The following is a 16566-nucleotide window of genomic DNA, read 5'->3' as shown; positions in this document are numbered from 1 at the left end:
GGACTGGATAAACAACAGAATGTATGTTTGATGCCCAGAAAATAAATAGATAAAACAACTGCAGAGCAGAAAAATGCCAACATGACTTTTCAATGGTGACTGTGTACCCTAGGGTTTGTAATTTAATTTACACAAGTAAAAAAAAAAAAAAAAAAAAAAAAGAGAGAAAAAAAGAGGGAGGATCGGGGGAAGAAGGGAAGGTTCATGTGTTTTTTTCTTCTTTTTTTTTCTTTCTATACATTAGATCAGGGTGGCTTTAGGTAACTCTAAGTAAGAATACATATCATTACAGTCATACAGAACTTTGCTACTACCTTAAATATACAAGCACAAATACACAAAAACAGAAGTAAATCTCCAAAAATGAACAAAAAAAGAAGAAAAGAAAAAACATCCACACTAAATTATTTCTCTTTTAAACATAAAAGATAAAAAACAAATATATTTTTTGGGGGGTAAAAGTCCTGTTGCTCCTTGGTCTGTAGCTTTTCAATATCGGTAGAAAATAAACAAAAATAAAAAGTAACTGAAATGCAGAAATACAAATTAAAAAAAACATTCTAGGGAAATAGAGACTGGTATAAAACTCTTAAAATGTTGTGTCTTTAAATGCTTTCAGTTTAAAAGGATGAATCTTCAGCACTGTGACCGGAACGAGCTTGGACACTAGGGGTCCGAAGTTCCTTCATTCAAGGGGTTTGTTTGTGTGTGTGTGTGTGTGTGCATATATGTATGTGTGTGTGTGTGTGTGTGTGTGTGTGTAATATCTCTCAGAACAGAATGGTGGTGACGGAGCCCTGGTACCACAGGTAAGCTCTACTGGCAGTGTGTGTGTGTGTGTGTGTATATATCAATATCCTCAAAACAGATTGGATTTCAACACCAGTCCACTAGCTCTGGCACAGTCCACAGCTTTTGTTCTGACTAGGTCTCCAGCAAAACAGTCTCTGTCTCTCTCTCTCACACACACACCCACACCCACACCCACACACACACACACACACACACAGTGACCCATCCAGTAGCAACATGGACCAGTTGAGTGACATGTGAACATGATTCTTCTGAAGGTAGATGGGTAGAGTCGTCCCTAAATGACTCGCCGTCCCCCAAAAACCCTTCCACCTCTCCCACAACATCCCCCTCTGCATTCCTTCACTCCCCCCCTGGAGGGGTTAAAAGCATTCCACTTGTGTAATGCAAGGGCTACAGTTACCACCGTATATCTTATGGTCCATCCCTTTTACAGGTCCATGAGGGGGAAGGGTTAGGCCATCCTGTACAAAAACAACCCAGAGGCCCTACTTTCTACACACTTCTGAGAGAAGTTGGTAGTATTAGAAAGGTGGTGAAAAATACCATAAAAATAACCTTTCAGTGGCAAGATGGAACTACTACCAACTTGCTTTAACCTATCCTAACCTTTCAGGTCTACACAGATGTCTAGTGAGAACGGGCTAGAGGTTGTTTCTGGACAGGGTCAGTGAGTAGACACTTTTGAGGATACTGAAGGGTGGAGAATTAGGTAAGGACGCAGGCATAGGGGTATATGGGGCCTGTTCGGGAGGTTGGAACGTTAGAGAGCGTTCCGATAGAAATGTGCCATGTAGAACAGGTATGAGTGTCTGTCATGTGGACGTGGGAGTCAATGTCAGCTCTATAAATTGTATTTCTATCTGCTGCGTCCGGGGCCCAGTTTCACTAAAGCTCGGTAGCTTACATGGTACTTTATTTATCTGTAAACCTCACAGTCACCAGAGAGTAACAATTCTTCAGATTAATGTGTTACGGTCAAAGCACTTTGCGGTTATTCAGGTGCCATGGGTCTGGGTCTGAGTCAGGGGGAGAAATAAAGAACCCACGTTCGCAACAAAGCTTTCAGGAAATTGGGGCCCTGAACATTTTGCTTCACTGAAATATCCCCTCCCCCCCACCCTGCCCCGCCCCCCACACACACACACACACGCACACACACACACACACACCCTCTACTGGGAGGCTTGGGAGGTGGGGTTGTCGCTCTTGCTCTCCTGGCTGGACGGGGCCTTGTTGTTCCAAGGTGAGTTGGCGCCCAAGGCCGGGGAGTTGTTGAAGCTGTCCTCATCGTCGATGCCATTGGCCGCGTCGAACTGTGTGTTCTCCAGCCGCGTGATCAGCCGCTCGTCCTCGTCGCCAAACTCCCCGCCCATCAGGGTGGGCTCACCCACCACCATCACGTCCTAAATGGGAGAGAGAGGGAAGAGACCATGAGTGACCAGCCAGTGGGGGAGGTGAGAGAGGGTCATAAACATACAACGACTCCCGTCTCTAGCCACCATCAGGTTATGATATAGGAATTAACTATTAGAACGGTGATAGCACACGCACGCACGCACACACGCGCACACACACACACACACACACACACACACACGCACAGAATCATGCACACATACACATGCACACGCACACACAGATACATTTACTTTTCATATCGACTTTTATAATGCTGCTTTCTATTGGATAATTTGCACTACGGATAGATATATTTATATATTATTGTATATACAGTATTTTCCATGGCCCATTCCACCTACCCTTATATTGTTCATGTCAGAATCTATTGCTAATAACGTGTATTCATATTATGCAATTCAGCGTATGTGTATTTATTATGTATTGTATATTGTGTATTACACTGTTGAGGCCCTGTGTAAACATTTCAGTATGTGACAATAAACAACTTAATGCACTGTATACAACTTAGACATACACACCAGAAACAATTTACAGATGTAGACACACATTATAATGACATACAGCAACATACATTAATCCTAGATTTTAAAAAATCTATCTTATATCCCACCACAGGAGCTCCGAACCACAGTCAGACATGTACTCACCGGGACCTGGCTGGACAGAGGGAAGCTGCTGGCAGGACTCTTCTTCTTGCTGTTGCTGTTGTTGTTGTTCCCCCCGCCCGCACTCATGGTGCTGCCCCCCGACATTTTACGCTTCCGCCGCTTATTAGGGGCCTGTCTCGCCGGCTCAGCTGGGGAGGGAGATGGGCCAGTTTAGTTTAGTTGATTTGTTTGCATATAGAAAATAATATCAAAGTACAGGTTAAACACAAGGCATGTGCAGGTGAGGTCAGGAAAGCCTAAATGGGCTGAAAAAGCTACCTACAAAACAGTCAAATGAGAGGATGCAGCCTGTTAGGGATTAAATAAATAACTGTGTATATGTGGATGGGTGTGTGTGTGTGTATGCGTCTGTCCTACCTGGTGGAGCCACCATCCTCTGCCACTTTTGGAAGAGACAGGTCTTGAGGCAGTCTCTGGGACTCAGGCTGTAGGTCTTGTGTCTGGACATCAGCTCCTGCATGGGCTCCAGGATCACACACAGCTGAGGAGAGATACAGAGAGAGAGAGAGAAAACACTATTTAAACAAACATGTTTTTTTTTTTGGGGGGGGGGGGGTTTGGGGCCTGGAGCATGGAGTGCACTTTTGAAAAAGTCAGAGCATCTGCCTTTACTTGTGTTCCATTTCTGCTCCAGCACCGCTCAGGGCAGTGATTTCAAAGTAAATAGGTTATGTTTTTTACTGGTTCAATATTAGTGACATGTTCACAAGAGATGGTGGCTCTCATTAAAAAAGTTAAATTACTTTGTAACATATTAAATGGGCAGAGTGGGTCTTGAGCGTCGAGTGGGGAAGTGGACACCGGGTGGGCCACGCGTACCACCTTGCGGCAGGGAACTCTTCCACCGTATATCAGTGAATGAGTTCATGGGTGGGCCAGAACTGAAGCACTTAAACCAATAGGCCCTACACACTTTAAGACACACATCAATTGTGCATAACTAGACAACACAGCCAATGCAACATCTGCTAACAACTGTATTGCGCATCACAAAGAGCCAGTGGGCATTTGGATTTTCGCAGGGTGTCCGATTTTTTACAAATGATATGACAATATCTAGAATTGTGGTTAGGTTCTATGTATGCCACCAATCATAACAAGTTACAGTGCCTCTGTGGTCAACATAACCACTGGAACTAAGCATAAATGTCCTTCCATATTTCATGAGAGGCATTTAATCATAGGTAGGCAACGTGGTCTGGTAAAATGTCCCCGTAATGACTAATGGGAGATTTTTGTTTTGTCTACATCAGGATTTGGCCATTTCTTTTCTTTTTTTCCTTTAGTGGGGCAGTCCCACTTTTATATTTTTAATTTTTATTCCATAGAGATAGTGGAGAAAGAGGGGGTGTGTCAGCAGGGCATGGGCCGGATTGTAACCCATGTCGACGTTGGCATATGTGTGCACTGTAGGCCATGGTGCTAGACCACTGGACCACCCCAGGCCACACAAGATTTGGCCATTTCTGATATATTAGACTACTGTTCATCAATAATTAGGTATGATATAACTCCTCCTCCTACAGACCGATGCACCTGTATGGAGCGTCCTTTGAAACTCTCTTATGTGCACCCTGTCCCTGGGTGTAAAATTCTACCTGAGACCTGACCTGTCGGCAGTGCCTTGCACTTTGAAAACCAAGTGGGCAATGAGGCATTAGGCTGTGGTTTACAATGGTTATCTGTCAAATTATGTGCGATGATGTTACAGTGATTCCATCATAAACCAATCAAGCATTAATCAAGCTAGCGACAACTATAAATTGCTAACCTATCTTATGCATGCCTTGAGCACGTCTTTTTTAAGTCATCAAAGTAGAAATAGACATTGTGCTTTTATGTGCCAAGTAGGACATGGCAGAACCAGGATGTTCTTAACAAAGGACAGAGAATTCATCACTGACTTCTGTACCTGGTCTATTGAAGAATTTGAAGAGAGAGCTTTGTTTTGCCATCATGGTTTTCACAGATGAAAATAATCTAACCATGTAGTGACTGACGTGCAAAGCATTACGTTGGAAACAAGAACCCTTTCATTATATGTTGTAATGCTTTTGAAAAAGGTAATGCAGTCAATGACCTCCGGTTTCAGTGGTCAGTCACAATGTCACATGTGAAATTTGTATTTTTCACATTAAAAAAATGAGTGAAATTGAAAAATAGAGCAAGGTGATTGGCTGGGCCTGGGTTTCAAGTGGGCGGGGCCAGGCCACCCATAACAATTCTACTGCCTTAGATACCGTGTTCCCTCTAATTTCTCTCTCTCAGTTTCTGTCTGAATAAAGCCTTCTACCACAGCATATCCATTCATTTCCCTCCCTTCCTCCTTCCCTCCCTCTCCACATTATATGGAGCAGGGATAGGCAACTGGCTTCAACTTAGAATTCATTCAACTTCTTTCCAAAGTGTTGCTTGCATTTTTCCTTATCCTACAAAAAAGTACAATTTTAAATAATAAGAATACATTCATTTTACTGTGATGTATTTTTACATTTTGAATAGTCAGGGACGCACTGCAAAAATAATTATGTTCAATAACTTTTATTAAATTATTCTTAATTCTATTGTGAGATTATTTGAAGGTTTCCACTCTCCACAATAAGAAGGTGAGTATCTTGATTGTTACTGGTGTAACACAATTGGTTGTGAGAGAAGTTGTATACAGGCATAAATAAAACTAATAAAAACTAATAAAATAATATACTTTTATTTATATTGTGCCTTTCTAAACAAGATTACAACGTGCTACTAAACAAGAGAATATAAATACATCAGCATAAGTAAAATTCCAAACAGAAAGAAAGCAACCAAAGAGAATCAGGCAAGTCATTGAAATAAAATAAAACTAATTAAAACAGACAAATCAAATAATATTTCGAACAACAGACAACATTACACAATACTTAAAAACAACAACAACACCATTATAGAGAACAACAATACCATTATACTGTGCTTATAGTGCATTAGGGAAAAATAACATTCCAGGGAGGGTCTCCTACAGACAGACACCTCTACCGGCCAGTCACAAGTTTTGAGAGGTGGGGCTCAGAATGAAGGTGGAGACTGCGCTCTCTATAAATGTAAATAAATCTCTATAGCTAATGATGACAGCTAACATCGGCAAGCCTCTAGAAGTTAGCAACTCATTTTGTGTCCGTGGGAGATGTTGACGATATGATTTCCTGCGCGTGCATGTCCATCCCTATGCTTCTATAGGACAGCGCATTATAAGACATTATAAGCATGTATGACTGCATAATAATGTCTTACATCTCATAATGGTCCAGAGCTATTAGCAGCTTTTTCCAGCATTTGAAAAAAAAAAGAAAAAGTCGAACAGAGACATGACATTATGATATATTTTAAAGACATTATAATGAGTATGAATGTGTGTGTCTTTTAGAAAGTGTTACTGAAATGCCTACTTTACAAGTAACTAGGGTTGTGCAGGAGTCTTCACACTCACGCATATCCATTTATCAGACTTCCAGATGCTCGTATCTGGCTGATACTCGTGATCAGACAACTGACGGTGTGATTTAAATGCTTAAAATGATGGTTCTGTTTGAGCTGCGCAAATCGATCAGAACCGATATTAGTGTAACGACTGTCGCTATTCCTCCTGAGGAATTGCTGTTATTTCAAATGCATAAATGATTGATATATACGTATTACCTGGCGCACAAAATCAAAGATCAATCGTTTTTATTTAATTTTGTACAATATTACCACCGTTTCGGAAGGTATATGCTTTTAGCTGACATAAAAACTGACTGCTGCAGCTGCACATCGTCCGCTGGCTTCTTTCAAACTGTCTGTCTGAGGTGAACGAGACGGCGTGAGGGAAGGGGGAGGCACAGCGTCCAGTTCAATGCTCTGATCCAATCATGGCAGCAGGTATATCGCACACATCTCCCATTGGTTTACAGACAGCTAAATTGGCCAATGGCGTACTTATTTTTTAGAAAGGAATCCTGTCCGGTGCCGGATAATATCTGAAAATGGATGACGCTGGTGAATCAGACTTTTTGTTCAGTATTTGGCCCTAGCCCTTGTACCTCTACCGGTAATGTAGTGGGTATATGTGTGAGTACTCACTCGGAGGTAGTTGAGGGTGGAATTAGACAGGCCGCATCTGGTGATGTTCTTGGACAGCTGGTCCAGCATCTGGGGGTCCTGGGCCTGGCAAACACAAGGGTCACGTTTATTCAGCTGAACGTGCATTTTACGTGGTAACAATACACTGTACAATACATAAAAATAGATTGTGGTTTTAGTTTTATGTTTTTAGACCTCCTGTCCTCTCTCCTCGCTTCCTTCTCAACATGCATTGGAGAGGCGTGTCCAAGGGGAGGGAGCCTCAGATCATCTCCTCCAATGAACATTGAGAAGGTGAGGACAGAGGATGTGAGCAATCAAGAACAGACAAGGTCAGATGGGGGGAGAGTAGGAGGTAACTGTGGGTCAGGGGAGGCTGGAGGAGAGTAGGAGGGTAACTGTGGGTCAGGGGGAGGCTGGGGGAGGTAGAAAACAGAGGACAGGCTCATTGTAATGCATGTCATTTGATACCATTCCTCATTCCATTCTATGCATTACAATGAGCCCGATTTCTTCCTCCACTGGTCAGAGTACACTTCATAGAGATTAGCTGGCATTGGGGCGAAGTGTTCCTTTGTGTGTGTGTGTGTGTGTGTGTGTGTGTGTGTGTGTAAAAAACTCACATGCATGGCCAGTATGCTACGAGGGATGAGCTCACGATGCTGTCTGATGCTGAAGTGCCACGTCTTTATTCTCATCATGTCGTCAAACATGAACTCCAAGTACAGACGACCCTCCACACACACCTACAGGAGAGGGCACAGGTCAGAGGTCAATAACGGTGTTCAGGCAGACACAAACGTGCGCACACACACAAAGTCTATTACGAGCGTGCACGCACACACACACACACACACCTGTGTGAACATGGGCTTGCCGTTCTGAGTGACCATAGTGCACTGGTCACAGTCCAGAGAGACAAAGTTGTTGTGGAACGACTCCTTGGGATGCTTCAGTACGTAGTACAGCTCAGTGGCGCCACCCTCGAATATACTCCGGAAGTACCGTGGAATCAATGTCCGACCAATCGCTGTGGAGGGGAGAAAGATAGAGGAAGTGTAAGGATAGCAAACCATACAATGATCTAAAAAAATGCTCTTAGTGTGTGGTGTGAGTTACAGTATGTTACTTCATGAAGGGATGTGTGTGTGTGTGTGTGTGTACACTTACTGTAGCGTTTGGGGCCATCCTCCAGACAGAAGGTAATGGTCAACATGGCGTCATCCTCAAAGAACTCTGTGGTGAAGGCATCCCACCACAGGTTGTCACACTCCTGGGGGTGCGGAGGGGAGAGAGAGCATGAGCAGAGAAAAGAGAGAACAGAGAGAGAAAGACAAGAAAGAAAGAAAGAAAGAAAGAAAGAAAGATGAGGGGGTGAATTAGGGAGGAGATAGAGAGAAGTCAGGGTAGGAGTGAGAGGAGGGAGGGAGGTATGGAAAGAGAGAAGGGGTGGGAGAATATAACAGGCAGAGAACGGAAGGAGAGAGAGAGCATTGAGGGCAACCGGTAACCGAGCATTCAACCAGATGGGACAGATCAACTGTACTTTGATCTTTTAATTTTATTTTTTTTACAGGAACATTTTGCGAAATAATGCAAACTGTGACAAAAAAAACCCAGAACAATCCGAAATCGAGAGGATGCTCCAACTCTAAAGGAGATCGGATTTCTCGGATTACCATTGCACCAGACTTTCGCATCCAATCTGAAGTAAAGAAAAATCCCACAGCCTATCAATCACCCTCAATCTAATCTCACCCCAGGCTGGAATGTATAGTGCATAGAGCTTGGTAACAGTGTTGACTGTTTGGGACTTGGGGAAGTGGATTTACTGGGTAACATCATCATTAATTCAAAACCAGAGTCAATCACACGACTGAGCTTGGCTCCAAATCGAGGGTGGCAGGGTGGTAAATGCTATTTTAGCTAGATTGTTGACTACATATTTTAATTAGATATTTGAGATGTCAAAGAGGATGAAACCTATGTCGTCTCTTTGGAGACATGTACTGGGAGTAAAGTGGCTAATGGGACCAGTGGCTGTGTTGGGGAGTAGTTCCACTACATGTAGTTCAACCATCAATTTAACTGCATTTTGCAGTAGCGGCGTTTTTTGCCATGTAGCGGTGTAGTAAGGTTCTGTCACGTCTCAACATTGTTTTTTACATTTAAAAGAAGAAAAATTCACACAAAAAACATGGAATTAAACTATTATTCCAGCCCTTGAATTTACAGTGCCTTCAGAAGGTATTCAGACCCCTTCACTTTTTCCACATTTTGTTGTGTTATAGACTCAATTTAAAATGTGTATTCAAGTCAAGTCCCATTCTGAGGTGCTGGGAGACCAGATGGCTGGACAGAGAGAGAGAGAGCTGGCTGGGGGGCGAGATTACCCTCAATCTAACCCTGACAGTTGTCCACTGTGTGGCATGTCAACAGAGTGGCTGGTTACAGTGTACAGATGCTCTCTAGCTATCAATAAGGAACTAGGGCTGGGTGTTGGTAAGGACCTGGCAATACAATACGATCACGTACCTGAAATAGCGGGATAAAATGTGCATAAAATGTGTTGTAATTTCTGAATGGTGAAACCAATATCTACACAAACACCATCAAATCAAATCTCTACTTTATCCTAATAGTAATTGTTCAATTTCAAATCCAAACTTTTGGAGTGTAGAGCCAAAATGGTTAGGGTTAGGGTTCACTGTCCTATTACTTACACAGGGCACTATAACTCTGGGGACAAATCGCCTTTTTTTGCACAGCCCAAAAGGGACTATTCCTAAAAGTGCTGGATGAAACTATTCAAACAAGGAAGATTTGGGTTGATAAGAAGAGGATGAGCTCCTACCTCTGTCCAGTTCTGTAGCCGTTTGTTGAGCTCAAATATCCGGTAGTCTGTCTGGTTCCCGTACGGCGTGTGCCTCCTGAAGGGGAGAGGAGGAGTTAGCCAACTGCAAATAAACACAGCTAAGTCTCAAGACATCCCTTTTTCACCAAACCCAACTCAGCCTTAACCCCTTGTGGAGACCTAAGAGGATTTGATAGGTGTTAGCAACATGGTTATAGCCCCATTTTGCGCTCTGAAATTGTGGTAGGATCTTTTACAATAATGCTTAAAGCCCATTTTTGCTTCATGCAGCACTTAGGGTGTGGAGGCTCCTTACGGACAGCCCGCGGAAGCCAAATCCAGCTCCGTATGGCGATGCCATGCATCTCCCAGTGCTTGTAACAATTTAAAACTTGATTGGTTGATGGTCGGCGGTGAAATACATCCTGTATAATCCCTGACATCTGCAGAGGTTGCATGGCTGTAAATGCTGCACAGGGACACGGCAGACTCTGAAACTACCAAATATCAGGTTATGGCTCCACCAATCCCATCTTTTCAGTTCAGCACAAGTGTTAAGGCCTGAGGACCAGGACCTTCATCTCTGGACATTCACACTTCATGTCCAGCAGTAGTCTCCCTCAGTGGAGGCAGAAATCAGTGGAGGGGCTCATTGTAATGAATGGAATGGAATGAGGAATGGTGTCAAACACATGTTTCCTTGGATTTCTCCCTCTAGCAGCCTCCCCTGGTAAAGTAGAGGTGACACCTAGGTGACTCTTACCCTATTCCAGGCTCCAGGTATGTGGGGGGGTACATTGGGGTTGGGCTGCAGAGAGAGACATAGAAGAGAGAAAGAATGTCACATACAGGCAGGGATGCTCCCTTTTGATACTTGGGTTTGTCTACAGAAACTCTTCAACTGTCACTGCTGTCTGTCTCTCAGAGTGAGAGAAGGGCTGCCACACAAGAACATACGGATGCACCCCCCTCACACAAAACACACGTCCTAAGGTGTGAAAAAACCTTCCTGCATCTTAGTTTTACTGCAAAATGATAGAGAGGTTTGAGGTTTGAAGCGCTTGTTGTGTACACACTTCCTCTTGGACTGGTCTGAGCAGAAAGAAAGATGCATACTGCACAGGTAACCTTACGCTGCCGTTTCCTTATCATTCCACAATAAAAACATTTGAGGGCAGTCGCGGTGCTAAACAGTCTCTCTGGTTTTACTAACGTGCAGTGGGCCAGCCAATTCGCCATTTCACTGACTCCGGAGTGTGGCTTTAAGGTGAGGACAATTAGAAGGTAAGCTGATCCCAGATATGTGCCTAGCAGCAACTTCTCCCGAAAGCTTCCATCTTACATCGCCCGAGGGAACGAAAGAGGATAGAGCATCCCAATAACAACACAGCCACCACAGAAACACTATAACAGCAAGCACCACCAGATCAATCCTCCCCAGAGAGTCAGCTGCTTCCACAGAACTTCCTGCTTCCTTTATCTCAGAGGAGAGGCTAACCGCTGAGCGCTGACTCAGCAGGACACACACGGGCATGCACTCAAGGCATACACACTCAAACTGGCAGGCACGCACGCACGCTCACACAGACGTGTACACGCGACATCAAACTAACAAATGCAAAGAAAAAACTGCGGACGTTAGTCAGCAATCCACCTCCATGGCCTATTCTGTCTTTGTGCAATATCATATGGTCTTTTGGTTGCAATAACGTATATTTAGGAGTATATCTGAAATATGAAGTGAAGGACGTCCTGTGTTTGTTACTCACCCCACGTCTCTGTCCAGCATGGTGCCCGGGTGGAAGGGGGGAAAGGCGCTACCGTTGGGGGGCTCCTTTGGGGAGTACAGCTTGAACGACTTGGAGGAACAGCCTAGAAAGGAGGAAGAGGATGTGTGTGGGGGGGGGGGGGGGGGGGGGGGGGGAGTGAAGAGAGCAGAGAAACATTGATCATTATCGAAGATTCGATACTGAAGCGATTACAAAAAAACAAGATAACAAAAGGTCAACGCAAAAGCTGTTTATTCTCGCTTGGAGCAACTAAGTTTCATATTAGGCTAGGCTAAGCTTTATCTGAGTCTGCGCGTTTCAGAAAGATATGTTGTGTGAAAGTGAGTGTGTCACGTGTGTGTGTGGACGGGCTCATCTGGCCTAGTTTCAGTTGGCTGCACTCATTCACGGTCAGGCCCTATGAAACACCCAGACACACTGTCATGTCCTCCTCATCTGTCAACACACACACACACACACACACTGCATTTCGTTGTCTCTGTACTTGTACTCTGCACAATGACAATAAAGTTGAATCTAATCTAATCTAACACACACACACAATTTGCTTCCGCTAACTTTAGTTGTCTTGGACACTACATTGATCATTTCTTTCAGCAAAGTTTTAGTTAGCATGGAGGCGGTGAGCAGGTCTCTGACAATGGGTGGGGGTGACTGCAATCAAATGGTCCATACTTAACAGTTGCAGGCTGAAGTGTTTACATCATCACAATCTAACCACTCAACAAGCCTACAGGGGCTCGCCAAATTCCTGATTTTACACCCCATCACAGTTGCATGACTTCATTAGTGATTGGCACAGAGCGGGGGCCAGGGGGGTTTATTCCTGATCACTGCTGTGCCTGTTATGATCAAAACAGTGCCTATTTTCACCTATTGTTCATAATTGACCGTGGAATGGCTAATTTGCTCACTCCCCTTGACAAGTCTTTCGAACGCTCCCATTTAATCCTCCGTCTGTATTGGTGCAAAGTTTGTGTTGGTTGAGGTGACACAGAATTACCAAAACGGCCTTTGCACATGGTTTCAGCGCTGCCGCCAATGTTTATACAAGTGGAGCCCAGTGTGTCTTGCAGAGGACAAACAACAGAGATGATCTCCACAAACCAACAAGTCTGTACATTGTCATCCAGTGCACAGCCACCGTCATCCAAACTGGCCCCCTCGCATATACATCCACTCCCAACAGAACCCCCTGGCTTGTACGCCCGCTGACATGTGCTTATACAGTCTATCCCCTCAACCCTCCTCCACACACATCCCTTTTCAGACTTTTTCTCTCTCTCTCTGACCTCTGTTTCTAATTACCTACATCTACTAAGGCCATCCAGCCACGAAGGCCAGGGGGTCGTGACCCCTACTGTGGCGTGAAAGAGTTGTGCCTCATTAAGGTCTGTCGCCTCACATGGTCCATGCTGCATATTAAAACACCTGACTGATGCTGGGATCTTCTGTATCCTTTATAGTGAGATGGCAGGGGTGAGAGGAGGAGGAGGTTGAAATAGGGTATTCGGAAAAGGGTAGGTTGAATAACAAAAACAGACACTTCTGAATGCGTTCTGCCTGAGGAACACTGTTTGCTTGGATAATGACTTACTTATTGGCTGGCTTTGATTAGGCATTACCACAAAAAAGTCCTTGCTGGCTTTGTGTGTAGTGTTGGATTAGGTGTAAATATTACGAAAGCAATTCAAGGTGGTTCTCTTTTAAACTTCACTGAATGTGATATAAGATCTCTTCTAAAACACCCCTTCACTCTGGCTGAATGGTCACTGTTTTAGGTACACACTCTACAATGCCCGAAATGCTAGGCTATATTCATAAGGAGGCTTACATTTGAAGTCACTAAGAGATTCAAGGTATTCATTAATGAACACACCCTACATTGAGAGATTTTTCACACATATACATGGTAACCAAAAGACAATAGAACTTACTCTCTCTCTCTACACACACAGTGTAGCCTAGGCCTATTCAACAGGACAGAGAGGCAGGTCTATTCAGTGCATCCCCCCCCCCCCTCCCATCAATCTAACCACCACAGGGACAGAGCTGCGGTGAGAGGGGTAGTAAATGTACTCAATCTCATCACTCAAACCAAAGAGAGTGGAAACAAGAGGCGGGACTTTTAGCATTTTGGGGTAGCAGCACTAATGGATCATAATGGAGTGCATTGTGGTACATGAGGAGACATGGTTCTCAAAAGAGGCCAAGAAAAATGAATGAGAAATACACAGCAAATGGTCCTAAAGAAACTGCTCGAGAAACAACAAAAATTGGAAGAAAATACTTTTTTTCTCTAACTAATGTTGTAACCTTCCACTGAAGAGAAAAGTTAGTTTGAATGAATGGAGCACACCTGCTTACCAATAGAAAGTGTAGCAGCACGTACAGAATGGTCAAGGAATGGAACAAGAGGGTTACTAGCCATGCCAGCCGTGGTGGGCATTAGTAAATGCTCTACGGAAAATGCTAACAGTGTCCTTTCTTTCCTTTAGGCCAACTCTCTCTGCTCGCTCACACACACACACACACACACACACACACACACACACACCTAATAAGGGTTGGTCTCATAAAACATAAAACACTTCAGCCAGCGCCTTAACAGCCACACTGTCCTGGGCCCAGTATTTCAAAACTTTAATCTGGATCATAATTAAAAGTCTGATTCTTTTTTGCTATCCAGGATAAGACCACACTTGGCTGATTTCCCCAATACTACTCAAAATCTGCCAGATAGATCTGATCCTGAACAGCAAAAAAGAATCTGATTAAATGTTTTGAAATACTGGGCCCAGAAGATCCAAATGTCTGAACCAGCCAGTGAAATAGGTCAGGTTTGTGGTCCATTCCATTTCAGAGGAATTTAACTTATTTTTTTCCAATAATATTTTGTTTTTTATTTCAATGAGCATTTTTCTCTTCTATTCCAAATTTCACTTCATACTATGAAATTACTGAGCTTGTATAGAATTCACCTCAATCCTGTGTGTTACTGAATATGTTGGTATGACAGATCATATCAACATAGGAAACATACTTTAGGAGACTTTGTTTTGGCAAACAGCAAAAACACGTCTCAAATGTCTGTCAAATAACACAAAGAGAAGTTACAAATGATCTATTCTGTATTAAACAATAAACTCACACTGGGGGTAGGCTACCAGTAAAACCTAGGCCTATTTTCTCAAGACCAAGCGCCAGATGTGATGATGTTTGTTGTTGACAAGTACAGAAGTAGGCCTAATGCAGTTTTTACACTACATCATCACAACAAAAACAAGTGGGCAAATAAATAAATAAATGTCCATTAGACATTGAGAACACACCATTAGCCACCATTAGTCTTCTACAGACGGTGGCTAATGACCGACCGACAAAATCAAATCAGCAACCAACTCAACATCCTCTGCTGTGAATTACCCTCCTCTCTCTCTCACTCACACACACACACACAATTCCTGCCTTTGATTCATGTGTAATGGTGGTAAGTGTAAACCTGACATGTCAACAGTCAGTGTGGGGATGCAGAGAGGACACAGAACAAGACACCACATTCTGTTAGAGAAGAATTCCATTCTAAAATGAAGTTATACGTACCCAGTCTATAAGTACCCAGTCTACAACACATCAAACACTCTACAAACAGGCTTGCACAAATTACAATAGCTGCACCAGCAATTATCTAGCTCTACAACAAAGCTAAAACCAGCCACCACTGGAGGATGGATAGGGGAACATGTTAGCTTTAATTCAAAAGAGACACGGTGAGGTTTTTGGGGTTTTTTCCCCCACCAGAGGTGGCTATGATTAGCTAGCTATGGCTACAATGACAACAGTAATGGATAGCTAGTCAGGCTAGGCTAGCTGGCTAGATTTGACATCCGAACGCCTGTGTTTACATTGTTGCAATCAGCATCGATTGGACACATGAGTAGCTCGAATAGTCTATGGAACAGCCAAAACTGCAACAGGAGCAAACGCCGACATGAGATGGATACATCTTAGAAAAGCAATGAATGGATATTCTGACTGCACAACACCTAGTTCATATAAAGGCCCAGGAGCTGGCACTTGAAGGCTGCCCTTCTCCTGGCAGATGGCTTCTGGCTAGCTAACCGGATAGCATTGTAGCACATTTTTAAAAAAGAGAGCTGTTACACATGATTACGGACATGCAAATACAATGAGACAATATGCACAACATACTCATGGTTTCAAAAAATTATTAGGCAAAGCACCCGAAGCGTACGTTCCACAAAACTGGCCTTTACCTGCAAAGAAGTCCAATCAGAAAATGGATGTTTACAGATTCGCGATAGACCGTGTTGCCGTGTACGTAAAACAGTACGGTGGCTGACTGGTCACAACGTAAAACGTCCCGGTTGTTGTACAAAAAATCTTATAACGGAGAGAATTAGTGAAAAGGTGGACAACGGAGATCGGTTATGTTTTCTCCCGCATGAGGCCTTGTTAGTAGGCAGAAGCCTGCTGTGGATTTAGGTACGGACCCCAATGAGCCCTTTGTTCACGGGCAGACATGAACAATAGCTGTAGGCCCTCCTCTTTCTCTCTCTCCGCTGCTTTCCTCCTCTCCCCCTCTATCGCTAGAATGAGAACACCGCCACCCACCCTCTCTTTCCCCTCTCCCTCCCCCCGCAATACACACAACCGCGGCCTATAATAAAAATTCTTTGCGGAGCAGTTTTTGTCGCATGTCCGTACTGTATCACTATAACTAACAAGTATGGAAATGGACCTCATACCACGGAGAAAATATTCTAGGATTGAGGAGCGACGTTCAATACTACGGGACAACTATTTAATATGATGATGACATAGATTGTGTTAACTCAAAGCATAATTTCAGTTGAAATGGTCTTGAAAATGTATATCCTAAACTCCTAAACTA

The 16566-nt window shown here is 43.6% G+C and overlaps 1 protein-coding gene across 3 annotated transcripts in view; it reads right to left on the bottom strand.

Annotated features, from left to right (window-relative positions):
* Window positions 1–200: 200 nt before the first annotated feature.
* Window positions 201–16566, bottom strand: part of ldb1b (LIM-domain binding 1b) — a 27345-nt gene continuing 10979 nt past the window's right edge. For 2 of the 3 annotated variants that reach the window (XM_083697176.1, XM_083697175.1), the window contains exons 2-11: window positions 11631–11733; window positions 10625–10669; window positions 9862–9937; window positions 8178–8280; window positions 7865–8037; window positions 7631–7753; window positions 7008–7091; window positions 3264–3387; window positions 2886–3034; window positions 201–2219 (exon numbers count right to left, since the gene is read on the bottom strand). In XM_083697176.1, the coding sequence (XP_083553302.1) occupies window positions 1989–2219; window positions 2886–3034; window positions 3264–3387; window positions 7008–7091; window positions 7631–7753; window positions 7865–8037; window positions 8178–8280; window positions 9862–9937; window positions 10625–10669; window positions 11631–11733 (1211 nt within the window). In that variant the 3' untranslated portion in view covers window positions 201–1988. Of the gene's footprint in view, window positions 2220–2885; window positions 3035–3263; window positions 3388–7007; window positions 7092–7630; window positions 7754–7864; window positions 8038–8177; window positions 8281–9861; window positions 9938–10624; window positions 10670–11630; window positions 11734–15928; window positions 16141–16566 lie in introns of those variants that run through there. The other variant, XM_083697177.1, reaches the window with a different exon arrangement.

The sequence above is a fragment of the Argentina silus genome, assembly GCF_951799395.1.
Source record: "Argentina silus genome assembly, chromosome: Y".
Taxonomy (NCBI): Eukaryota; Metazoa; Chordata; class Actinopteri; order Argentiniformes; family Argentinidae; genus Argentina; species Argentina silus.
The sequence above is the reverse complement of the archived record's forward strand: the minus strand, read 5'-3'. Positions and strand labels throughout refer to the sequence as shown.